The sequence below is a fragment of the Accipiter gentilis genome, chromosome 32 (assembly GCF_929443795.1).
Source record: "Accipiter gentilis chromosome 32, bAccGen1.1, whole genome shotgun sequence".
NCBI lineage: Eukaryota > Metazoa > Chordata > Aves > Accipitriformes > Accipitridae > Astur > Astur gentilis.
The window spans coordinates 6,871,194-6,895,436 of NC_064911.1; the positions used below are offsets into that span (position 1 = coordinate 6,871,194).

General features: G+C 42.6%; 1 protein-coding gene across 1 annotated transcript; it reads left to right on the top strand.

Annotated features, from left to right (window-relative positions):
• Positions 1-13,199: 13,199 nt before the first annotated feature.
• KCNJ15 (potassium inwardly rectifying channel subfamily J member 15) lies at positions 13,200-17,544 on the top strand. Its single transcript, XM_049834890.1, is given in 3 exon segments — positions 13,200-13,295; positions 13,298-13,443; positions 15,451-17,544. Coding segments are annotated over 3 exon segments (1,389 nt in total). The 3' UTR covers positions 16,598-17,544.
• Positions 17,545-24,243: the final 6,699 nt, after the last annotated feature.

The window sequence follows — 24,243 nt, forward strand, 5'->3', positions numbered from 1 at the left end:
AAAAAACAAACAAACCACCAACCCCCAAAACCAAACCAACAAATAAAAAACCACCCCAAAGATGTACTGAACCTTAAATATATATTTTTGGAACAAAAATGTCTAAAATGTAGTGCTCATTTCTTTTCCTGTCAGCTGTCAAATTTCTGTCAAATTTCCTGTCAAAATTACCAAAGCTGTGACTTGATCATAACCCCGAATAATATTTATTGGTGGTAAATCTCCCTCCCCTTTGTAAGGTCTCAGGTGAGGGGGAACATAAAATCTTATTTTAAGACCATTTCTTAGTGTTTATGTGCAGAAATCCAAGAAAACATTTCAGTGGAGCAACTCCAGTGATATATCCTCCTACTGCATCTCGATGTGGGGTTCTGCCTTTGCAGATATATTTCTGGCTTGTAAGATGCAAAAGTGGGACACTATGCCTTTAAATGCTACAATACTTCTTTAGGTTTTATAAATAATGATTACATAATCAAGGAAAAGCTTTTGTTTCTGATTGCTTTATATGATCTTAAGAAACTTGTTAACCACCCAAGCTGTCACATAAAGACTGTCAGTACCACAGAAGTCAATAACCCTTGTGTCCTCACTAGAAACTTTGATTTAAGCATGTTGCTAATAATACATACTATATGGGCTCAAACATTAATACTGAAATCTGCAAAAAAGCTGGGAGAAGGACCAGATCCTCATTCCCCAGCCTCAGAAGAAAAACAGTGGTCAAAGCTTCAGAATTCGCCAAGTTCCTAAAACTCCAGGTGCCATTAACAGAAATTATTTCTGATCTTCAGCTTTACTCACTTAAGACAATACATGCCACTGAATGGCCCTGGCTTAATCTTGTTTTTTTCAACTGATTACTAGCTCCATCTTGCTGAATGGCAGGTTAGGCATGGTGAGGTAGATTTGAGCTGCACTGTGAAAAGGGGGAATTTCATGTATGTCAAACGGGAAGCTACCATCGAATGGCATAAGAGAAGTCTAAAAGATGAAGGGAGCAAAAAAATCACCAGGAGTAGGCATTGATGAGACAGATGAAGGACATGCCAACAAAGAGCAAACGAAAGCAAAGCTATGGGGGCCAGGGCAGTAGCTGTGGAAAGGTTAGACTGTGAGCTTTATGGGTATGAAGTAATGAAAGAGTTGTTTGCATTAATGAAGGGAAAAATTATGATCAAAATAGCAGAAAGGAAGTAAGATTTTTGCCCTAGAAGTTTCAGTCATTTGGCCATGGAACAGATGAGAAAGAGTGTGAACAAGAGGCACATTGGGAAATGGTTAATGAATAAACTGAAATTCTGGACTTGAAGAAAAGGTGGATTTTGGAGATGCTGTGGCCTCAAGCTTCCTGCAGACAAGAAGTCTGAACCATACAGCAAGTGGAGCAGAGGAAGTGCTTTCAGAAAGGAAATGTCCTTTGGGGAAAGACTGGGTTTGACAGCGTGTCACCAGAGCAGTGAATGAAGGCTTTTTCTGTCATCTGACTAGTGCAGTCAGTCTCTGGGACTTTCAGCAATGGCACTATCTTAACCCCAGTTGAAATAGGCTGCTGCAATTGATATATTCATAGTCTGCTTAGCTACTTTTTGCTACCACTTATCTTTAGCAGTTGTCTGCAAAATATGAATTCTGTTCAATAGCTGTAAAATAACACATAAATAGCACTAAAATAACATATCAATGTCTACTAGGTCTAGTTACACATTTCCCATCAAGCGTGTTTTTCAATGAAAATGGAGGCTTTATTAAATTAAATATTACAGGAAAAGTACAGAGGGTTAGAGATCAAAAAGTTTGATTATTCCACTGAAAGAATGATCTCTTGTGGGAGATGTAGTTGATTTCCTCATACCCCAGCCTGGTCTCCTCCGCCAGACTATATTTCCATTGATGTATCAAGCCTTATAACAAGGCGACAGAAAGTAATTGGGGAATGGTGGTATTTTTTGTTCTCATAAATCAGGCTGCTTGGAAAACATCAAAGTGACTTCTGAAATTCACGGCATCTGTAAAACTTACAAAAAACAAGGTAGAAGTTGCTGAATATTGTAGAATTTTAAAAATAAGTTTGTGGTATTCTGAATGTAGTCGGAAACTATTCTCAGCAGAACATGAACAATGTTCTATTCAGTCTAATTACTTCAGTGATCAAAGCTAGACCTTCCCAAGTTCCCAACTGTAAAAGATTGTGGAGCTTTTGAGATGACATGGGTTCATAAAGGAACAGTCATAAAGATAAGGTATGTGTAAATAAACAAGCAAAATAACCTCCTTTGAGTATAAGGAAATGTAGTAACTTTGAAAAACAGCATGAGCTTTTTTTCTTGTTTGGGCACATTATCACTGCTTTTTTTTCAGCCTGTTGTACCATAGCACCATAAAGCTTTTATGGAGGTTCCCAAGAAACTATAGGACAAAGAAAAATGACCAGTGAATCACACAGTTATGCCCTCACATCCCAGCAATGGGGACAGGCGTTACTTCTGCTGTGTTGTCCTAAGAGGAACAGTAGTTCATTGCACAAGCTTCACTTGTCACTGAACCAGCCAGGAAACTCATATGGTCTTTACAGTTACAGAAGGCTGAGATTTTTCAGCCCCAAATCTTATGGGCTGAAAATGCAGATTTAGGTCAGATGAAAGATACAATGAATTCATGTGAACAAGATAGAGCAGCTTAGACTGAAAAAGTCTGAAAACAATTTTGAAAGTTAAAAATTTTAATTTTGACTTTGTAGAAGCAAGATGTTGTGATCTGTTACCTCAAGCAATGTTTTTTTCCTCACCTGATTTAAATCAGACACACACACACACATATCTATACAAATGTCAAAATAAAATGAAAGGTTTAGTTTTGGTTTAAACAAACAAAATCTTCAGTCCAGAATGACTTTTTTTTTATTTTGCCAGAAAAGTTGAAACTTTTTTTTTGCATTTTTTTTTTTGTTTGTTTTGATATTTTTGGTTTGGCGAGAAAATCAAAAAACAGTGATGTGCACCAGTACATTCACGCTATTTCCTCCCTTTCAGAAGCCACAGTCTCTGCAGCAGACTGAGGGGTCTGTGTCATGGAAATTGGCAGAGACCGAGTAATTTGGGAAAGCAATGAGGAAAACAAATATTCTTTTCCCTCTGATTCTGTGGGAGTTTATCTGGAAGGCATACAATCCTGGGCTGTGTAACCTCCCAGTCAAGAAACTTGGGGGACAGATTTTTCTTTAAAAAGTATATTTTTTCATTCCATTTTTTGCAACATAAGAGTGGCAATAAGGTTCTGTACAATGATGACATTTTGTTGATGGAAAGGATGAGTAATTAACCTAGCATATTTTCATTTCCATCCCCTCAAAACGAAGGGATACAAAACAGCCCACATATTTAAATCCGCAGGCTAATTTCAACTTCACTTGGCAGGTGAACAGAGGCTTCACAAATTACGTTCCAACAAGCTTCATGAAACTAGGTGGCTCTGTAAGTCAGAGAGACTTTATTAATGCCTTCACTGAAAAGAGGAAATCGAGGGGGACCAGCCTTAACCAGATATCAGAGAATCCCCATGCAGGCGAGTGCAATGGAAAAGGCTTTGCCTGGTGCTTGCATGTTGTTACAGCCCTGGGGTTCACCCTGGAGATGCACTAGCCGGAGGCAACAGGGCTCTGCTGGCTCCTTCCCTGTAGCCTGGGGGGTCCTGCCACCCCATGAGCTACAAAGGCAGGGGGTGTAGGAGGGAAGGCGTGGGCAGAGGTGGAAAAGTGGTTGTCCTGCAGCCTTCCCTCTGCCACGCTGCTGGGGGTGACAAGAGGAGCCCTTTGCTCTGGGTCCCCCACCTCTCAGCGAGATGCTTATGGCCTGAAATACCCTATTAAAGGGAGCACAGAATGACACAGCTGAAAACTATCACTGCTATTTAAAACTCCCCAGCGTTTTTCACCATTAAGCTTTGATTTTTTTTTCATCCCTCTCATAAAATATCAATGCATTCAAGAGTGTTACTAAAGTACTTCATATAAACAGAATGGAAACACATACCAGCCAGCAGCTTATGCTACTTTTACTTTATAATTGTTCATTTTTAAATCTCCTTAGCACTCCACAAAGACAGCTTAGAGTCCTAAGCAAGCAGTGGGGCTTGGACCCCATGCACCTCCACCCATGGGCAGAAACAGTGTTCCCATGGATGACACTGGGACTCTTTCCTGTTTCTCCTCTGAAATAACAGGTATAACTAAATTCCTCTGGAGGCCTTTCCTCCCTCTCTTCTACATGCTCTCCCCCTCCTCCTCCCCTCAAAATGTGCAGAAGTGGAAAAAAGGGCATTTTTCCATTCATTGCATGGAGAGTATGAAAGCTTGGCACACAAGTGAGCTATGTACTGGAATTTGGGTGGGTCTAGGAAAAAGCACAGACTTCAGTGGAAAACATATATGGGTGTGTGTGTATGTGTGAGAAAAAGCCTTTTAAACCTTAAATTAACCACATCCATGGATTGGTCAAAAAAAAAGAAAAAAAAAAAGAGATCGCTGCCCTGAAATAAAACTCTGGGGCAGTACTGAGAATAAGCAACCCCAACAATATGAAAGTGTCACTGATATTTCTTATTTGTCCCTGACCACTTCAAAGAGACAGGTGAAAGGCCCCAGTTTACACACCAGTGCAGCATTTTAATGGTTCGTAGGACCCCCGTGACCATTTCTGTCCCCCCAGGAGCTGTGGCCACCCTCCATGAGACCAGTGAGAAGGCAGCGTTTGGCTGGGGCAGCAGCAGGTCCAGGATGGGAGCGGGGCCAGGGATAGAGGTGAGGACGGGGACAGGTTGCATGAGCCCCAGGGTGACACCCGTGGCCCCTGGGGACTGCGTTGTGACTGTTTGGGCAGAGCTTTGGCAAAGCTCAAGGGGAGACTTGACTGGGTGAAGACTTTGCTCCGAGACCGTAGTCACAGGTTGCGGTTACTGGGCATTGTGGATGTGTCCAAGACTTGCTGTTTGAGAAAATTATTTTGTGTCAAGGTCTAGAGACTTTATTAAGGGTAATAATGGCACAACGGGAAACTTATGTAAAAGAAGATGCATTCACAACTGACTCTAGATACACCAAAATCTCCCACATTGATACTCGATATTTGCAACTGCTTGTGCTTTACAGAATAGGCAATGCCTCATTTATGAAAACACACATACCATGAAGCAATATTTTAAATAGTAAAAACGAACCTATGATTTCTATGTAAGTGCATATATATGTTCACCTGTGAAATATCATGTACTGATTTTATTGGACGCTATTCCAGCATTTAAAAGTTTTAATATTTTGTTTTTGTTAAGTAGCTACCAAATGTTTGTTTGAGATCAAGTAGAACTTGTTCTCTGTTTATCAGACCTGGACAATCAAGGGAAATGTGTGCTTGGTGCAATTTGAAATCTTTGTAGTGCAGAGAAAACAGAGGAGGAATGAACATTTTTGAAGCTGTTGTGTCCCTCAAAGAGAATACGGGCCACACTTACTCCGTAATTCACAATGAACTAATTCATTATCAAAAAATAAGTAAGTAATCTATACGTGTCTCTGCTGTGCCAGTAGCATCATCTGTGCTTTGCCTAAGAGAGAAAGACATCCAATTTAAAAATCATTAGGTTTGGGTGAGGGAAGTGGATACTTCGTCTCACAGGCTGCATTTTGCTAGCATGAAAGAGTCATTTTTTGAAAACATTTTCCACAGTATGAACTTGTTCACACAGGTAAGGCAATTCTTCATAACCAAATAACTTCCTGAGAAAATCAGCTTGTAACAAGTTTTAAGATGAAACCATGCCAAACCCATCCTTCTTTCTTGGAAATGTGCTTTGTAGTATTGCAAAAATCACACAACCAAAATTCACTGGTATGTCCTAGCCATGCATAGAAGCCATGAATTTGGCTTAATTAGCAGGTTACACTGCATTTATTGTTACGCTGCCTAGATGAAGTAGGGCAAAGCAGCTACACCATACAGGTAGGAGAGACCCGGCAGCTGTTACAGAGGAAAAGCTTTACTACTGTAACAGGGTCCGTCTTCCTGCTGGGTTAAAGTGTGCCGTTTCTCCAGTTAGATTTGATTCCGTCTACATTAGGCACTATATAAACAAAAGGTTACCAATATACAGACCTTTAAATAAAATGCTTTTTTCCCTTGCTAGTTTCCTTGCCTTTTGCAGCTCTACCATTATTTTCAATACTATTGAGGTTTTTACATATTTAAAAGGCGCAGAAATTTTTTGGTGGAAAATTCTTTTCAGAGACTGGTATTTCATTTTTGAGATTTACTGACTGCATAGAGATGGAAAATTATAAACATGTTTATTTCGGCAGTGTTTGTGAATGTGTACATGCAGTGGGATATTTGTGGGGTGCTAAGGTCATTCCTCCACCAACGTAATGTCTCGTGGTATGGGCTAAAGGAGTGCTGTGATTTACAGGAAATGCAGCTTTCATATGGAGAGATCACATTAAAAAATCTGCCACAGCAGAAGCCTGACACCCTGCAGGGAGCCTCATCTCACAGCCACACCTACAGTGAGCTATGAGAGCCCCGGTGTGCAATGACTAATTAAAAAACAAACCCCAACTTGACTGGGATACAGTGCATGCATCATGCGATGAATTGGCATGGCAAATGGTAATTAAAAAGAGAGCTGCTGAGCCACTGGATGTATTCATGCTTGTACGGTTAACATACAGGTAGGATGTGATGGCCCCGCTCATCAGAGCGAAGACAAGGCTGGTGCTGGGACCCGGTGTTGGGTTTGAGGCTCGGGGTCCAAGAAAGGAAAGAGGGGCACAAACCACTCCAAATGATTTGAAATACCCCACTGCTACCTGCTAAATATCTTTCATGTACCGGCCATGGTAGCTGAGAAACAGGGAGAAGAAGAGGCCCTGGAGAAGGGAGACTGCAGATGTTTTAGCCAGCTTTCGTGAACTATCAGCAAAGTGCTAAATTTTCTCCCTGCCTCTTGCATAACCATGACTAGGCACATTACTATTCATTTTCAGCCACCTGCTGACAATTTAAATTAAAAATCTAGAGTAAGTGTCTGTTTTTGGTTTTGTTTGCTTGTTTGTTTTTAAATGAAACCAGATTTTTATTAGACCAAGAAATGAATTTGGAGAAAAGAGCAAACAAACAAGAAAAGAAACCACACAAGCTTTCTGTCCCACTAACCCTTCAGGTCTGAAACAAAAGCAGCAAATTTCAAACTAACTGCAGATTGGCAAATCACTTGCTCTGAGTTTAACTTTATTAGTATTAGTATTAGCATTAGTATTAGTATTAGTATTCAGTGGTAGAGTACACGACTCCCAGCTTGTGAAGTGATGGGTCAGTACTGGAGAGGTTAAAAACAAGGTGCTGTCCTTTACCTGCTATGAAAGAAAGGAAAACAAGGGTACAGCCAAGCTACAGGGAGCAGGGAACCACAATAACAGCAAACTTAGGCAGCAGCTCGGTCCGGTACATTTGTGCTCTGCGCTGACCTGGGAGGGGACTCCCTTCCCCAGGAACTAAGCAGTAGATGGGTTCAAACTCATTATTTTCTATATCGTTATAAAAGCTGCCACCACTAGAAGGAAATAGAGTCATCCCTTGGTTGTGTACAGAAACATGAAACTGTCTTGGCACATGAGCTCCTGCGGTCAGATTATAGCCAGGTGATTTATACCAGGCAGTATATAAATAAGCATAAAGAGAGGTAAAATATGCCTCTGGGCAAACAACTCAACCACCTTGAGCCCCAGCCCTGAAATCAGAGAGCCGCTCTGGGTGCCTTTGCCTGCCGGTGCTCCCCTGGGAGCCGTGCTCCAGCGGGGTGGCCTGTCCTCACACCGGGATGGGGAAGGCAGTGGGGGGCTGTGTGAAAGCACACTCTCACAGCAGCTGGAGCAGCTGGCTGGCAGAGGCCCCATTCCCCAAAAGGGAGTTCAGTACTTAAGTAGGACTTAGGTAGGCCTTAGTTGACTCAGTGAAAAACTATTTTGCAGAAAATCCCTGCCCAGCTTCTGGTTTGTGCTGGAAGTGCTCGACATGTACAGGTGTCTCCATTTCTGACCCTCATTTTGCTGGGCGCCCAGCAGCTCTGCATTTGGGCATGCCACAAAACACCCTGTAAGACACCAAATGGATTAGTTTATCTTGTGTCTAAGCAAGAAGAGCCAGAAATGAGGCATTCCCTGGCTTTTCTTCAACCTTCTCCCACCATACCCCCTTCTCTACTTCTCTACCTCCTTCCTGCATAGCAAGGCTCCCCGAACTGTGTGGCTGCTGCCACTTGTGTTCCCAAATCTGACCATCGAAGGAGGTGGAGGTGAGACTCCTCCCTGTGTCTGAGGCAATTTGTTCCCACATTTCCACCCTTGCAGGGGAGTTCACTAATAAGGAACTGGGTAGATAGGGAGGGGAGACTCTGCACTTCCTAATGAAGCTGCATCACTGTATGGATGAGGATTTATAAGGCCAGAAAGCAAGAAGACATTGACATTACTCTATGGCCAAGCTGTTAGGGTGCTCAGCTGGCCATGGGGAGCGTGAGCGTCCGTCTCTGTACCAAGAATTGCTTATGCATTTACACTCTGCCTTCCTGAAGGAAAAGACACCAAAACTGTCTTAAAACGGACGCAGAAACATCCCAAAACATATTTTCTTGGCTTTGATTTTGGAAATGGCTATTTTGTTTTGACTGACACATTAAGTAAACAATGAATAAAAAAGTGTGTTCACTTGTGACCGGTCTTGAGGAAAACCTCAGCCCAAAGGATTGAAGCCTTGCAAAATTTGAAACCATTGAAAACAGAGTCATATGATGGAGGGGTCAGGAATAGGTGCTGTAAACCTACGGTAAGATACTTGCAGAACATAAACCAGTGTGCAGTCTTGTGAGAAGCAGCTCTGCTGCTACGGCTACGTGCTCCTCTGGTGGTGGTGTAAGCACAACTAGTTTGGATCTTTTGATTCGCAGAGAGTGGGAAAGAAGAAAGGAATGGGCTTCTAAGCAAAATGAGGGAAAACAGGATAAGGAGAGATACCCTCATGGAAAAAAGAAACACCTCAGGGAGAAAGAAGGACAAGATGTAGCTCCTGAAAGCCCCCAAAGGCATCCTAGAAGGGAAGAGTGAAGAAATAGTGGCAGTGACTGCGAAACAGGACAGCAATAGGTGTTAAGCTCTCTAAAGGTCTGGTTCTGGCCTTACTATTGACTGCTAACATTGATTGGGATAGGACGTCACTCCCACCCTCCCTTAGCTCAGTTCCTTCTCTGTGGTGCTGCTGAGATGTTTGCCTGTGCTGAAGGCCTACTGTACGGGGTCACTGATGTTCCTACAAAAGGTCACAGATGTAAATGAAAGGGTATGAGCTTGATAAGCATAATGCAACAACAATGTCCCTTTCAGCCTTGCAGAGCAGTTCTGGCACCCAGCTCCTCAGAAACAGAAAGGACAGGCTCTCGAGAGTCTGTTTAGACTTGCCCGGGTAGAAAGAGACAGCTAAGGTTTGCACAGCAAGAATGAGGAAAGGGTTAGTGGGTGGGAAAAGCATCACAGCAGAGGCAGGTTTTAAATGCTTAACTGTGCTAATGAAGTGTTTGAAATAGAATAGAGTTTGAAGCAACAATACCCCAGCGAGGGAGACATTCAAAGGTATTGAATGTTGCACTGCTGAAGAAAAGCCATTCGTAAAAATAAAAGAGGAGAACAGGTTTCTGGAGAGCCTTTCTCTCTTTTCCAGCAGCATTGTATAAACTATATTACCGAACACAAAAAGGACAGTTTCAGAAACTGATCAGTTTACTTACTTCTTTCTGAAAGAAGACTTTGGCATATTTGAAGGTTCCCAGACTGAAGGCTCTGCAAGACCCAGTGCCCTCTTCACCCACAGACCTCAGGGCAGAGGCTGGCGGGCAGGTTTTTCGAAGGACAGACAGCTCACTTGCAGTGTGTTAGCTGTTCAGATGTTAGCAGTATGTGCTTTTTCTCCACTTGAAGGCCTGATCCAGAGACCTGTGAAATCACTGGGAGCTTCTCCATTAACCTCAATAAGCTTTGAGTCATCTTTTGCCTTCTCTCTGCCTGCTTGGTTGTTTTTCTATTTGCTTGCATCAGTCTAGTTTCCAAGGCTCATCTACGTAAATCAACAGTTACTGCAAAACCTTACATCCTGCCCTTGGAAAGAACAAGATTCCTGAACAAAACTCCCTTAGAAACAATGCACCATGACACTTCTCCAGCTTTAATTCATCTTCCATGGCCAGATGTCAGGCAGGCAGCCTAGGACAGACAAAGATGGATTTGGGTTTTCACTTTCTTAACACTGGTCTGGAAACAGTTTTTGCCCTGGCCTTGCCGTGAGTGATGAAAAACACGCCGCCAGCTCCCGCACCGCGGTGCTCACCCCCAGCTCCGACGCCGTCAGTTCTGCAGCCCCCGGACACTATCCTGCCTGCGGGCTCAGCGGTGCCTCTGCTTCCACCCGCTCCTGGGTGCCCGAGCCCGGGGAGAGTCACCGTTCCCTGGGCTGCCCTGCGCTGATGGGTGGCCCTGCGGAGGGATGGGAAGCTGGAGGCACAGCTTTGGGAACAGATTTTGACTTGAGGGCATATTTACAGTTCTCTTGGCTCAGTCCTATTGTGAAAGAAAATAAAAAGGTGTTCATTTAGTTCTTAAAGGCAGCATCTTTCACAAAATGACTGACTGCCAGCCTGCCTATCACCACTCTCAATGCTGATCAGTCCTAGCACTGAAGGACTTTTATGAGGTCCAGGGTAGCAGTGTCCAGCTGTATGACTGCATACGGCAGCGTGTGGCCGAGATGAAGCATCCTTTCGCAACCACTGCTTCTCTGCCTCTACCTTTGCTCTCTGCTTTTCTATTCCATAACTCAGCTACAGAGGAGGTTTTTGCTGGTTGATAATTGTGTGGCATAACCTGGTGCATTGCCCAAAGGGACGAGGGTGTTCATGCTAGGCAGAGCACTGAGAATTCAGGAGGGACTTTTACAACCTACTGAACCACGTCAGACCTAGGAAAGATCTAAAGATTATGTAGTTCTTTTCAATGTTTTCTTTCACAGCCCTGCATTTTTTAATGCCAAGCCTGCTAATGGTTTATGCTGGTTGAAAAAACAGTTCAAGTTTTGCCCCTGTATCAGAGTAGTAGTGAAGTGTGCATGAGGGTTTGCTCAAGTGGCAAAGGATATCTGATTTGAAAAAAAGCAAACAGCTGAAGCCATTTGAACAAGTCATGCTCCTGTACACTTTTAATCAGTTGTGTCTGCCAAAAGAGATCTTGCACAAGCAAATCTGGCTTCATGCAACAGGAACATTTTTGCGTGTATGCAAGCTGGCTTCGACTTCTTGATAATGTGGTCTCTGGAAGCAGTGTTAACGTGCTTGTTATATCCCTGGCTGCTGGAATTACCTTAACATCAAGGTATTCATGGTTGGTGGTTTGGTATGTAGCTCTATGTTTTATTGACTTTGTCTGCACTAAACTTCCTTACCAGCATGTGCTCTGATGGGCAGTCTCCTTTGGCTGTTCCAAAGGGCTGGTGAGGAAAGGAGGTAATTCATAGTACATTAGAGTGCTAGACAAGTCTGAGACAATTTCATTTTCTTCCCTTTTGAAGTATCTGTTTCCTTAACTGTACTTCAGTTCACTTCTATTTGCAGCTACAGTTTGAGTAGAGGGTTTTTTACAGTAATAAAAAATACTTTGTCAGTGTAAAATCAGTTAGCTAACAGACAGTAGATGTTCTTTTAATTTAAAAATGTATACTATTATTACTCAGGCTTGTTCGCTTATATTAATGTGCTGTGGTAGATGTGCTTTCTGATTTAGCAGGAAAGGAGCAGGAACCAAACAAACCAAAATCTTTTGGCTGAGGTGCTAGGGATGGTTGTCAAGGTGTAGAGAATCTGAGGTGCCTATATAAGGTATAAGGAAATAGTAATGCAGATGTTATAACATGGGTTTTATACATACGGACACCAACAAATCATTTACTGTGGGATATTGTACTGGTCACTTCACTCAGGAAACAGTGGGGAAGTGGAGGGCAGGGGAAAACTCTCCTCTGAAGCCCAGTTTTGTTCCGCTGTTGGTTTCATCAGAGTTTCTTCTCCCAGATGACTGCTGCTGGCTGCTGCCAGCAATAAGGGAGGGGAGCAGAGGCAGTGCTGCTCCAAGGCGGCATGACAGATCCTCTCTTCCCGTATCAGTGTGGCAGAGAAGAAGGGAAGTATTTCTGCAGGGAAAGGAAACCAAGATGAATTTCCCTGGAGAGGAAAAGAGCACTAGAGGAATTCAGGATCACACAGGAAAAAGTGATGTAAGAGAAAAAGATAGGAAGCAAATCAACACAAAAAATACCCTACCACCAAAAAAAGCACCAGAAATTGGCTGGGATCCATTTCAGGAAATCACTAAAGCTGAGTAACTTTGTCACACACAGAAATACAAATCAAGGGAGGACACAAAAGATGACAGGGGAGCTCTGATACAGCCCCTTTCATCTATGGCGGACTCCAAAATGAACAGCTCTGCCACGCTGACCTCACATGCGGAGATGAACTTTACACATGCGAACAGTAGAGAGGCACAGTGAGAAACAGCTTTGGTTGTGAGATGAAACAGTCTGGAGCGTGCCAGACATTGCCCAGGGCTGCAGCAAAACTTTATGTCTCAGATTAAGCCTCAAATGGCAAATTTTGTGGCTGTCCCTCTGTTGGCGTAGCCCAGGGAAGACATTGTGCCTTGCAACTCTCTTCCTACCTCCCATCTTGGGGGTAACTCTTCTGCTACGGCATGTCAGTGTGTCTGTGATGTTAGGTGTCCTCCACCAGGCCTCGAAATGCAGCAGGTAGCAGTGTGAGGATTGTCTCTGTTTCTCCCGGACAGGGAACAATGTATTTCAGGGCAGAGCAGAGCCAGGGGCAAGAACTCTTACCAGGCCCTTGTGCCGGTTGAAACTGTGGACCTGGCCGGTGCTGCAGACGAATGGTGCAGTGTACACGTACCAAGTCTGGCATGTGAAGGATGTATGAGAGCCGCAGTGCATGTGGGGCAGAGCCGCTCCGCACAGCATGCCCAGTGCGTCCCAAATGTGCAATATTTACCGCACATATGCCGACCACTTGTGCAGAAGCCAGTGTTTCTTGGGCATGGTAAAGCCATGGCGAGTGTGCTGTGCCGACTGTCCATGCTCCCCTCGCCTTGGGCCACCCCTGACCCTGAGCAGGTAAGTCTGCTCTTTGCCTGCCCCACCAGCAAAAGACTCCTGCCCCATCAGCAAAAGCCCACCAGCCAGAGTACCGAGGAGGGAAGGTGGAGCCTTGTCCGTCTCTATCCTGGTGGCCTCCAGAGGAGGAGGAGGAGCCGGCAGCCCTGGGGAGCTGCTCCCAGGAGCAGGCGTCCAGGTAGGCTGAGCAGGGGAATGGGATGGGGCCGTGTCCCCGGCGCTGGATTGGAAACGCCAGCTATCTCCTGGCCAGCAATCCGTGGCAGGGAAATTTGTTCTGACAGCATAATGTTTGTGCCTGGAAGTAATAGCTAAAGGGAAGTGTGCTTGAGGAGAAGAAGCGTGCTTATTTCGGGACAGATTTTTGCATACGTTTTATTATCCATAGCTTATGCACGGTGAGGTTCGGTGTGGGGAATGAAGCCTCTTCACTACGTGGTATGCATTTTTCTAAAAGCTTTCCCATGAGAGGTTGCCTGTATTTAACACGCACTGACAGTAGCGCTTGATTTTGAGTTTGCCTAAAGAGCAGTTGCATGTACGCTCCTTCCCACCCCTACTCCTCCCACCCCCCCATTTCCTCCCGTTGTTCTTTTTCAGATCACTTGAAGGTTTTTTCCTGTTTATTATCCGGACATGCTGCGCACTGTGGGTTGATTTGACTGTCACATAAGGAATCTCCTACTGGGATCATTGATGCACTCCTTTCTTTTATATATACACACATATATATATATATATATATCAATGGTTCCTTGGCTATGGAAGAGAAATGTTGCTGATTAAACCAAAATTGGAATGAGCTACAGGTGTTAATGGGAGTTAAGTTTAATTACCCTTTCCCAGAAAGCTTGCAACAGTGTGATGGGTATAGTCATAAACAAAAATTCTCCTTAATTGACATAACAGGAAAGGTACTTCAGTGAGCAATTATGCTGATGTCCTGGACTGGCACATGTGTGTACCACAAATATATCTTGTACTTCCTGCAAAATTCTTTTAAGTAGCTATAAGGAAGACGTTCTTCTTTTTTCTTTTTTTTTCTTTTTTTTTTTTCCAGTGGTTCACAAAAACGAATCACTTACTTAAGGCTCTTTTTGAGGAAAACAATGGAACAAAACAATGCTTTTTGTACGACCTGCCAAAGCACAAAGGATGCATGGGATGTTTTCTTTCTTTGTTGTTTTTGTCAGCAGGAAGTTTTGTTGTTGGAAACGACTATAACATGCACTGTCCTCGCTCTACGTAATCACTGTCTAGTCTTGCAAGCCGGGTCTTGTTACTTGCCTCATCAAACTGGCACAGGCACTGTTCTGCTTCACTCTGTGGGCTTTGTTCAGTCCTGAGTGTCTGCACACTTATTCTCCATCCGGACTGATGCACAGTAAACAAACTTCAAGAGTCGGGTGGTCCAATGATTGCTGGGTTCGCGCAGGTCAGGGCCCATGGCTAGAATGCTGACTTTGTGAATTGCCTCCTTTTTTTTTTCCTTAGACGGCTTAAAATCGGAGTGCTGTACAGTGCAAACATCTTCGAAGTGTTTTCAGGTGTAAATATTCCTTTCCAAATCTCGACTTTGATGTGTTCAGGTCTGCTTTGTTTCCCTCTAGGTTAGTTGTAAGTTTGTAACAAAGAGCCAGATCCGACTGAGTAAATCACTTGTGGAAGTTAATTGTTCACAGTGAAAGCTGGTCTGGCTCATTTTGTCTCCGTCGCAGGAAGAGACAGAGGTGGTGTGCTGGATCTGCGTTCTAAACCAAGCATTGACGCGACTTTAATTTTGATCAGATGTCTCTCTTCAGGGCATTAAAGAAAACCTGCTCAGTAATCAAAAAGAGCCTCTTCTCTAGAGAAACGTAAGAAAAAAAAATTTAATGCATTTTACAGAAATAAAGTACTAATATAAAATTTCAGCTTTGTCAAATTTCTTTTGCAGGCTATCATAAAAGAAACTTACTTCTCCATATCTGGCAGTCACCAGAATCAAAGAATGATTTTTTTATTTTTTTTCCAAATTATTTGTAATGTCAGATATTGTATGATGGTAACTTTGTATTCCAATTGTTTTTATTCACTGCTGCTGTGTTTAGATTATGTTTGTGCCTTCTTTCCATCAAATGCTTTTCAGAATCAGTTATGTGCTTTGATTTCATTAAGTAACAATCTTCTTTTATTCTCTCCTTAGGACTGAAGCAGTGAGAATGGAAACCACAAAGATTAATATGTCCCGCGTCCCACTGGTTAACGGAGGCATTGACACTGCCATGCTTAAGGCACACAAACCCCGTGTGATGTCCAAAAGTGGTCACAGCAATGTGCGGATAGACAAAGTCGATGGCATTTACCTACTCTACCTTCAAGATTTGTGGACTACAGTTATAGACATGAAGTGGAGGTACAAACTCACCTTATTTGCTGCTACTTTTGTTATGACCTGGTTCCTCTTTGGAGTTATCTACTATGCCATTGCATTCCTTCATGGTGATTTAGAAATAAACAAGTTCACCCCAAAGCGTGAGCCATGTGTCAAGAACGTAGACTCTCTGACTGGGGCATTCCTCTTCTCCCTGGAGTCACAGACAACCATTGGCTATGGATTTCGTTTCATTACAGAGGAGTGTCCTCATGCCATTTTCTTACTTGTGGCCCAACTGGTCATCACCACCTTGATTGAAATCTTCATCACAGGTACCTTTCTGGCCAAAATTGCAAGACCTAAAAAAAGGGCAGAGACTATTAAATTCAGCCACTGTGCCGTCATTACTAAACACAATGGAGAACTTTGCCTAGTGATCAGAGTAGCAAATATGAGGAAGAGCCTTCTGATACAGTGTCAGCTGTCTGGGAAGCTTCTTCAAACATATGAAACCAAAGAAGGGGAGCGGATCCTGCTGAATCAAGCCAGTGTCAAGTTCAATGTTGACTCCTCTTCAGAGAGTCCATTTCTCATTTTGCCTTTAACCTTCTACCATATTTTGGACGAAAGCAGCCCTTTAAGAGATCTCACACCTCAAAATCTCAAGGAGAAGGACTTTGAGCTTGTGGTGCTCCTGAACGCCACGGTGGAGTCCACCAGCGCTGTCTGCCAAAGCAGGACTTCCTACATCCCCGAGGAGATCCACTGGGGCTACGAGTTCGTGCCTGTGGTTTCTCTCTCTCCAAATGGAAAGTACGTTGCGGATTTCAGTCAGTTTGAGAAGATTAGGAGAAGCACAGATTCCACTTTTTATAGTATGGACTCTGAAAAACAAAAACTAGAGGAGAAATACAGGCAGGAGGATCAAAGAGAAAGGGAACTGAGAACGATGTTGTTGCAGCAGAGCAATGTTTGACTGAATGGACAAACTATTCTGATTAATTCTTTTCGCAAACTGAAAAAACATAATCTCTGTGCTGTATGTCTGCTATGAAAACGGCAGTGAAGTCCTTTTCAGCAAATAGCTTTGGTGTATAGTAAACCTATCCCTTTGTTTGGCTGAGTTGTTAATCAAGTATTTTGTAATTAGGCAGGATTTCTTTGTTCATGATCGTGACTTAGCAAAGTTGGATTTGTATTAAGTCTCTGCCTTATACCACCACTAAAAGCAGACACACCACTTTCCGTTTGGAAAGTGAAACTGGATGCACTGTGCTGATTCCTTCAAATATTTATTTGACATGGTTTTACTGTGAACACGGATTCACAGAGACAGCACACCGTACTGCTAGAAGAAAATATGCTCCTTTAAAATATGTATATTTAAAATGTATATTCTCATACCAGGTATTGCCTTAGTGGGAATTCCTGGCACTGAAAGTAAATTGATTGGAGATACAAATGGTTGCATGTGGGAAGAGCCTGTAGGGAGGTTATAAACTCCTTCTTAAATCTTGAAGGAGGGTGACAGAGTAGTCGTGCTGGGTGGTGAGGAAGGGAGCTCCCCCTCTGTCTCTGCTACTCAGAGCTCGTTTTGTGATTGTTTTGTGATCACTCACTTTTTTAACCTCGTTAATGCCCGATTTATGTATAAAAGCAAAAAGGGGAGATAAGGGCAAGATACACAGAATCATTACAGTAATCAACTAAGGTTAAAGCTGGCTTTGAGACACCTGTTTTTATCCAATGTAAGTAGTTTGCAATAGCAGCATAACAATACATTTCTACAGATTGCTTGCTTTGCTATGGACCGTATTTAATTTTGGTTAAAAGAAAGCTGTATAATGTCTGTAGACAACATTTACTTTCTTTGGCAACCATAAAGGACAAGCATTCCTTTCATCCATTTCATTTTTGGTCTATTAAAACCATTCCATTAATAAAGGAATTTAATTTGAGCAGCTCCTGATCTCTTTGTGGCACGGGGAGAGGGTGTGGTACCTCGGAGAAAAAGCCGAGTGCTTGGCGTAGGCAGTTGCGTCCCGCACAGAACCCAGGGACTCCGCAGATCAGTACAGCGGTCAGGTTACGGGGAGCAAACCAGGTAGCAGTGGTGTCCACGTAGCATGCCTAGTATACATAACTCAGCTTTTTTAACGGGACTTAGAAATTATTTCTGACTCATATCACTTTGGCAGCTTTCTGAGTTCTAGAGATTTTGCTCCTCTAAAGCTTTGGCAAGGAAAAGCTGTATTAAGTACGAGTTTTGGGCCTGTGGGCCAGGTCTTGGCCTGAGAGCCACCAAGGCCTGTAGTGGTGAAAGGACTTTTGGCATCATTACAATTACTGTTTCTGTGCTTAGCTTCCCGGCACCGTGTGGCCTAGTGGAATGTAGTCCTGCAGTCTGCCATACAATACTCTATACAATAAATTAATCTAGCCTGGTGCCTAAAAAGGCACGCGGCAAGTTGAGCACAGAGATGCCCATGGCACCAAGAATGAATGTCAAGAAGAAGGGGGGGGTAGGAGGGTAGTAAGGGGGACCATGAGAGGCTTAAAACTGCTCATGTAAATGGTTAGCTCTTCTGTGTGAGAAGTCAGACATCCAAGTAATTGTCTGAAGAGAGAGATTCAAATTAATCGAAGAAGGCTCCCTACCCACTACAATACAAGCAAGGTTTCTCAAACCATTGTAATTACAGGGCCCACCTAGCATTTTTAAAATGAATTTCCAGGTGGTATTATGCTGTGTTGTCACACAGGTTTCATTTGCAACCACATATAGAGGATGTTAATGTTTAAATTATTAATTGTTAATTTTCAATTTTCCTTGACTTTAATCACTTGTTTCATTGCAAGGAAGCATGTATCCTCCATAAATTTTTGCAGTCAGTTTGTAGACCTGAGGTTCATGTCCTACAACTCAAAGAAAGAACAGTGTTTTGGGATGCTGAGGTGAAAGTGCACAGGTGTCTTAACCCTACTTCTGCCAAGCCTTAGCCTCTGTGTTTTGATAATCAGACATACACTCCAATTCTTTCTTATCTGGGTAAGTGCTCAGATCATTCCTTAAGTAATTGTCTGTGTATTGCCTATAAAAGAGCTTCACCAACAGCAGGTGAGCTGGTTCTTCTCCAGAAGTACCTGATGATGAACTGATCCCCTTCCTCCCATCCTCTTCCCATCCCTGGAAACAAAGACAGACATGTCAATTTGTATCCTTCAGGTGACCACTCCATTGATTTCAATAAACTTGTTATTGTACTTTCTTGCTTGTATCTTAAGAAATCCTAGGGCATTGAGCCCTGTAGGGTACACACGTGCCAAGTCCCAGTGGGCCTATGTGTTTCTTGAGTGTCAGATCTAGGAAGTCCTGCAGGTACCCAGCTGCAGCAATGTACTTGTGTGGGGACTTCTGTGGCAGCCATTTAGGAGCCTAGAGACCAGGCTGCTCCAGGCTTTGACAGCTGCTGATCAGTAATTTTTTAGGATCCTCACTTTGGGAGCTAAGCAAGTAGGTAGACACCTAAGTCCTTGTGTACATCAATACCAAGGTTCAGTCGCTATGTTCACTAGGCCATTCCAGTTGTTAGGTTATTCGGAAGAAAAAACACCATGAGCAAAAGCCTCGGAAAGAAAAAAAGCATCACAGAAATTATTTTGTCTGAAATTTCAGTCCTACAAGTCTTTAAAAAAAAAAAAAAAAAAAAAGAAAATAAAAGAAAAAGAAAACACTAGAAAACTTTGGCAAAGTCAAAGCAAACCTTCATCAGCTAGTGAGAGACTGTATACATAGTATTATATACTTACATTTGTATAATATAAAATGCATTGCTATTCATCCATTCCAGCTTCAGAACACAGTCTTACTCTGTAACAAGCTGTACTTTGCCTTCATGCTTTTGTGCAAGCACAACTTCCATTGCTTTATCTGCAAGTTAAGAAGAGTAGAAGTGGCCTTGGAGAAGCATGCTTAGCTGCAGAGTACTTAACTGCAGTGGAAAAATATCATGGCACGTGAATCTGATATGAATCACCAGCAAACCACAACCTCTCACTGCTTGTGGTAAGCTCTTCTGGTTGTGTAAACACAGCTATAGTGATTTACCTCGGCTGAGGACTGACAGGATGAAGAACCAGAAAGCAAAACTTCCATGGCCGTCCCAAATCTGCCTTACCCCTGAGTAAGGACTGTCCTGCCCATGTGGTGACTGAGGGTGTGCGAGCCTTCTTGTCTGCCGACTGCTTGTCCCAGGGGTGTTGGAGCAGAACATCCACAGTTCCAGCAGGTCAGGTCCCTGCACAGCTGGCAGCAGCCCCTTCTCACTCCTCTCCCTGCCCCACAAATGGAAGATACCACTTTGGGAACCACTGAGTTGGATGATTATACTAGTCTCTAAAATGTACTAACTTTACAAATAAATTTAAATTAAGTCTATATCTAAAGTTTCAGGAACTAAAGAAAGCAGTGGAGCCCCATGTCCCTGTGCGCACTACGTGCATGCGTATGTCCATCAAATAAATCCTTCATCCCAGTCACTAGATCATTCAGAAGGAAATAGCCATGGTAAATTAAAATCTACCTTTTAAAATTTACTGAGGAATATGACATATTTGTCTTTCTTCTATTCATGAGTTATCAGTGAGCAGAACATTTTTAGAGTAATTTTAATTATTTGGACTTGTACAGCACACAGCTGAATGGGAACTTATTTCAGCTCATGGACTGCTTCTGAACTATTTGCTTTGGCTTTGGCTTCAATACTTCATTATTCTTTTTTTCCTCTTTTTGATTTTTTTTTCTGTAGAGGTAGGTGATTGAAGAAGCATAGTTTCACTTCTGTTGCTTCCTTGGAATGATTTAGGAAGGGAAGAAAAGAACCCCCAGAGACTGCAGGCTGACTGTGCCAGACTCAGATCCACCATCCTTCACAAATGTTTCACTTCATCTTCCGAACCGATGACAATGCTTGGGGAAAGCCAAAAACTTGCCAGGGGAGCATAGTGGTCTCCAGAAAAATGTGGTTCTCTAATTTTCTGAATAGAGGTAGGAGGGCAAATAGCCATGAGGTCTAAAAGATACTGGGTGAGGGGATGCAGAATGGAAAAACAGAGAGAAAAAAAACCCCAATCATGCACACTCATACTGATCTGTATGACTGAACATTTGCCACTTCCATAGGATGCCAGGCTAAAAAAACCCCTACTCTCAGATTTGCTGAGATGACTCAAAGGACTGGGAAAAGTGAATGCAAGTTCTGTATTTGAGCAAAAGTTCCTGATGACTTCTGAATATGTTTGCTCAGTCTTAGTCTGATGACAGCCTGATCTTGAAAAAGAATGGGTAAGACCCTGTGATGACTATCAAATCCGTGATGGAGAGAAGCTTACAAAAAGCATAGTGTATGCTCTAGCTCTTGCTTATTCATTGCTAATATACTGTTTGGCTGCAAAGCAGTCATGTCCTGGTCACCCTCATGTTGTTGGGATTACATGAATAAAGGAATGTTACCCTGACTTGCCTGCTCAGCTTTCAGCAGTTACTCTCTGCAAATATTAGATTACCAGAACAGAGCCCTTTTAATGCAATAGGTACTGATTGAACATCCTGTACACAAATGGCTTGAAAGAGCTTTTGGAGTATTTCCAGGATGTCATGTATTCCCTCAGCAGAGACTGTTCAGAGCTGCCCTGTCCTGCATTAGCACACATTACACACAGCAAAATAACATAATTCCGCAAGTAGCACAACATACATACGCTTTTTGTATCTCCTCTTAACAATAAATTCCACAATGGTCACTGTGCACCTCACCATATTGCATGACCATTAAATTCATTCCTTACTATGCCCTGTAAATGTTTATCAAGACCAAATATGACATGATGACTGACATTAGTGATACTGAGAGGAGGAAAGTGTTTAAGGACATAGGATTTATGACTCTGACAGACACATTGGCATGAGTCTTTCATAGCAAACAAAGACTGTACTGCTCTACCTGCCTGCTTCTGTCCTGTGCCCAAGATCAGCATCCTCAGGACCAACAGCAGAATGGAGCATTGCCTGGCACTACCGAGGCTCCGGTTGAGATACAAATGTATGGCAGGCTCTGCTGAAACCAAAACCAGCTCATGGAAGTAAGTTGGTGCTAAGATCCTGCACTGTGGAGGTGCAAGACGTGCGTTTTGTTCTTCTGACTTTCATGCAGAGCAAAAGTGCCCGATGGGGGCAGCAACATAAAGATGTCTTTGGCCACCCTCACTGTATACCTACTCTCTCTTGGGAACACACCAGCCTCAAACTACAAAGTGGTGAGTCTGAGTTGCTATACATTCAAAAGGGCTGAGGTGTCTGAGGAAGACTTATCAGAGGTCAGATGGCTCCAGTACTCATTAATGGCTTTTGCAGTACAAATTGTTCACCTCCCATAGACCTATTTCAATGTCTTTTCCCTTCTACTGCTCATATTAAGCATCTAATTATCTGAAGCTGGTTAGGATCATAATTTATTTATCTTTCCTTCGCAACAAAGATATATACTTAAATCATAAGCAGAGTAAGATTTCACTTAACAGCTGCGGTTAAACAACAATTTTCAAGTTAGGGAATTATTATTCATTCTTTACCCAATGAAATTGGTAAAATGGTCTGTGAAATGTACCCTTTGCTGTGCTCCAAAATAAGAAATATCTCAAAATAAATATCAAAGTCCAAGATCTGGAACAAATTAGGTGATTCATGCTAAATGGCCAATCTTGCTAGTTATTGGAAAAAACCAGATTGTTATTTTCAGAAAAAAGTATCATAAATGCTATCCTGATGGAAGACAAAGTGTGGAAAGAACAGTATATACCATAGTAGCCTATGAAAGATGCTTGTTGTAAGTCAGGATAGTTTTTCATTGTAAAGCTGCAGATGTATAGCTGCTTTCCTGTGAGAAGCAAAGGTTTAGGCTATGTTCATTTCCCAAAGCATGACCAACTCATGTGACAGAATCACTCACTTCAGTCTCAGAGTGGTACCATCAGGTGTCAGGGGAAGGTCAGAATGGAGGTTAAGCGTAATTCCTAATGAGATCCCCATGTTTCTTCCTCCCTCCCTCTCTCCTCTGCTCTATTCCATGAATTCATTTTGAGAGGATCTGTTCTGTACACCAAGTGCCCTGAAATAGCAATGAATAACAAATGGCATCCCTACAAGTTCTGTATAAACATGAAGCATCTCTAAAAGCTGCAAACTTGGGTGCATATTATGACAGTGCATGTCTGGCAAAAAAATAGGGAAAATGCTTACCAAAAGACAGGCAAGAAAAAGAGGAACAGATAAATACCTTCTTTAAGTGTGTAGCACTTCAGAAGTGAGACTTGCTTTCCTCTTCAAGTTGCACCTAAGTATAAGGCAAGTTGTTTTTCTTTTCTAGAAAATTGCCCTAAACCCATATTTTGACTTATATCTGGGTGAGTATGATAGCTGATCTTTTCTCCACTTTTCAACCAAAGTGCTTGAAAGCTAGCAGACACTCAAACCTGATGTTTCCAAAACCAGAAATGGTTGAGTCTTCCAGCTGATACATTGAAAAAAGTTTACTCAGCTGTAAAATGTCAATTAATGAAACACTGATTGCTTTATTCTGGCAATTTTATTTACACTAACCTCACAAACATGGGCAAATGTTTTGTCCTGAGAGGAAATAAGAAAGCTGAATTTATTCCCTGATAGACTTCTGCCATTCCCCTGTTCTACAGAAAAAATGAGAGTTTGTCTGCACATGGAGTTATTCCAGCGCAATCATTTAACAACTCCAAGTAACTCAGTCCAGAGTGATAGTACACGTGGACGCTGTGAGACTGGAATGTGGGTGTCATTCTCTGCACCAACTTCACTGACTTTCATGACCGATCCCATCAGAAATAAAAAAGAAATAATCACATCGCCACATGACTTGCTCCATTTTACCACTCTCCCACTTTAAATTTACAGCTTCTCTTATTCCAGATGCATTTATTTGCATGTGCAGACAAGCCCCAGACTGCGAGGAATGGCTCCAGTTTCGCTCATGGAAGTGGTCCTTCCCAGGAATTCTTGCTGGGTGTTAATGTCACTGAAATCCAGAGGCCAAATTCTTGGCTCCACAGTTCCCCTTTCTGCAGCAGCCTGGCGTTGCAAAGAGGCCGTAAAGCTGATCCAAGAAGCCAGCTGAACCTTTTCTCTGGCGCAGAGAGAAGCATCGTCAAGAGCAGGCTATTTCCACTGGAAAAATGAGCCTCACTTTGTTCAAGAAATGAATGTACTGTAATGAAATTTTACAACCCTCATAATAAGCCCATTATCAAGATTGTGACAAAACATGAAAAAGCTTTAAACTTCTAGTAGTTTCATGCTAACCCAGAAGGATTGTAGCCAGCTGTAATTCTGTTTTGTGAAGATCGGTTGGTGTTAGATACAGGTTTGTTTAAACATTATATTTTACAGCCATACATTTGGCTTTTTAGCTGGAATTTGAACTTAGACTTCATTGCTAATCCATGGTCAGTGATTGAACTGGTATTTCACAAGTTCATCTGTGGACTTTTATATTCTGAAAATGTCTATTTTAAACCTGCAATCTGATATCACCA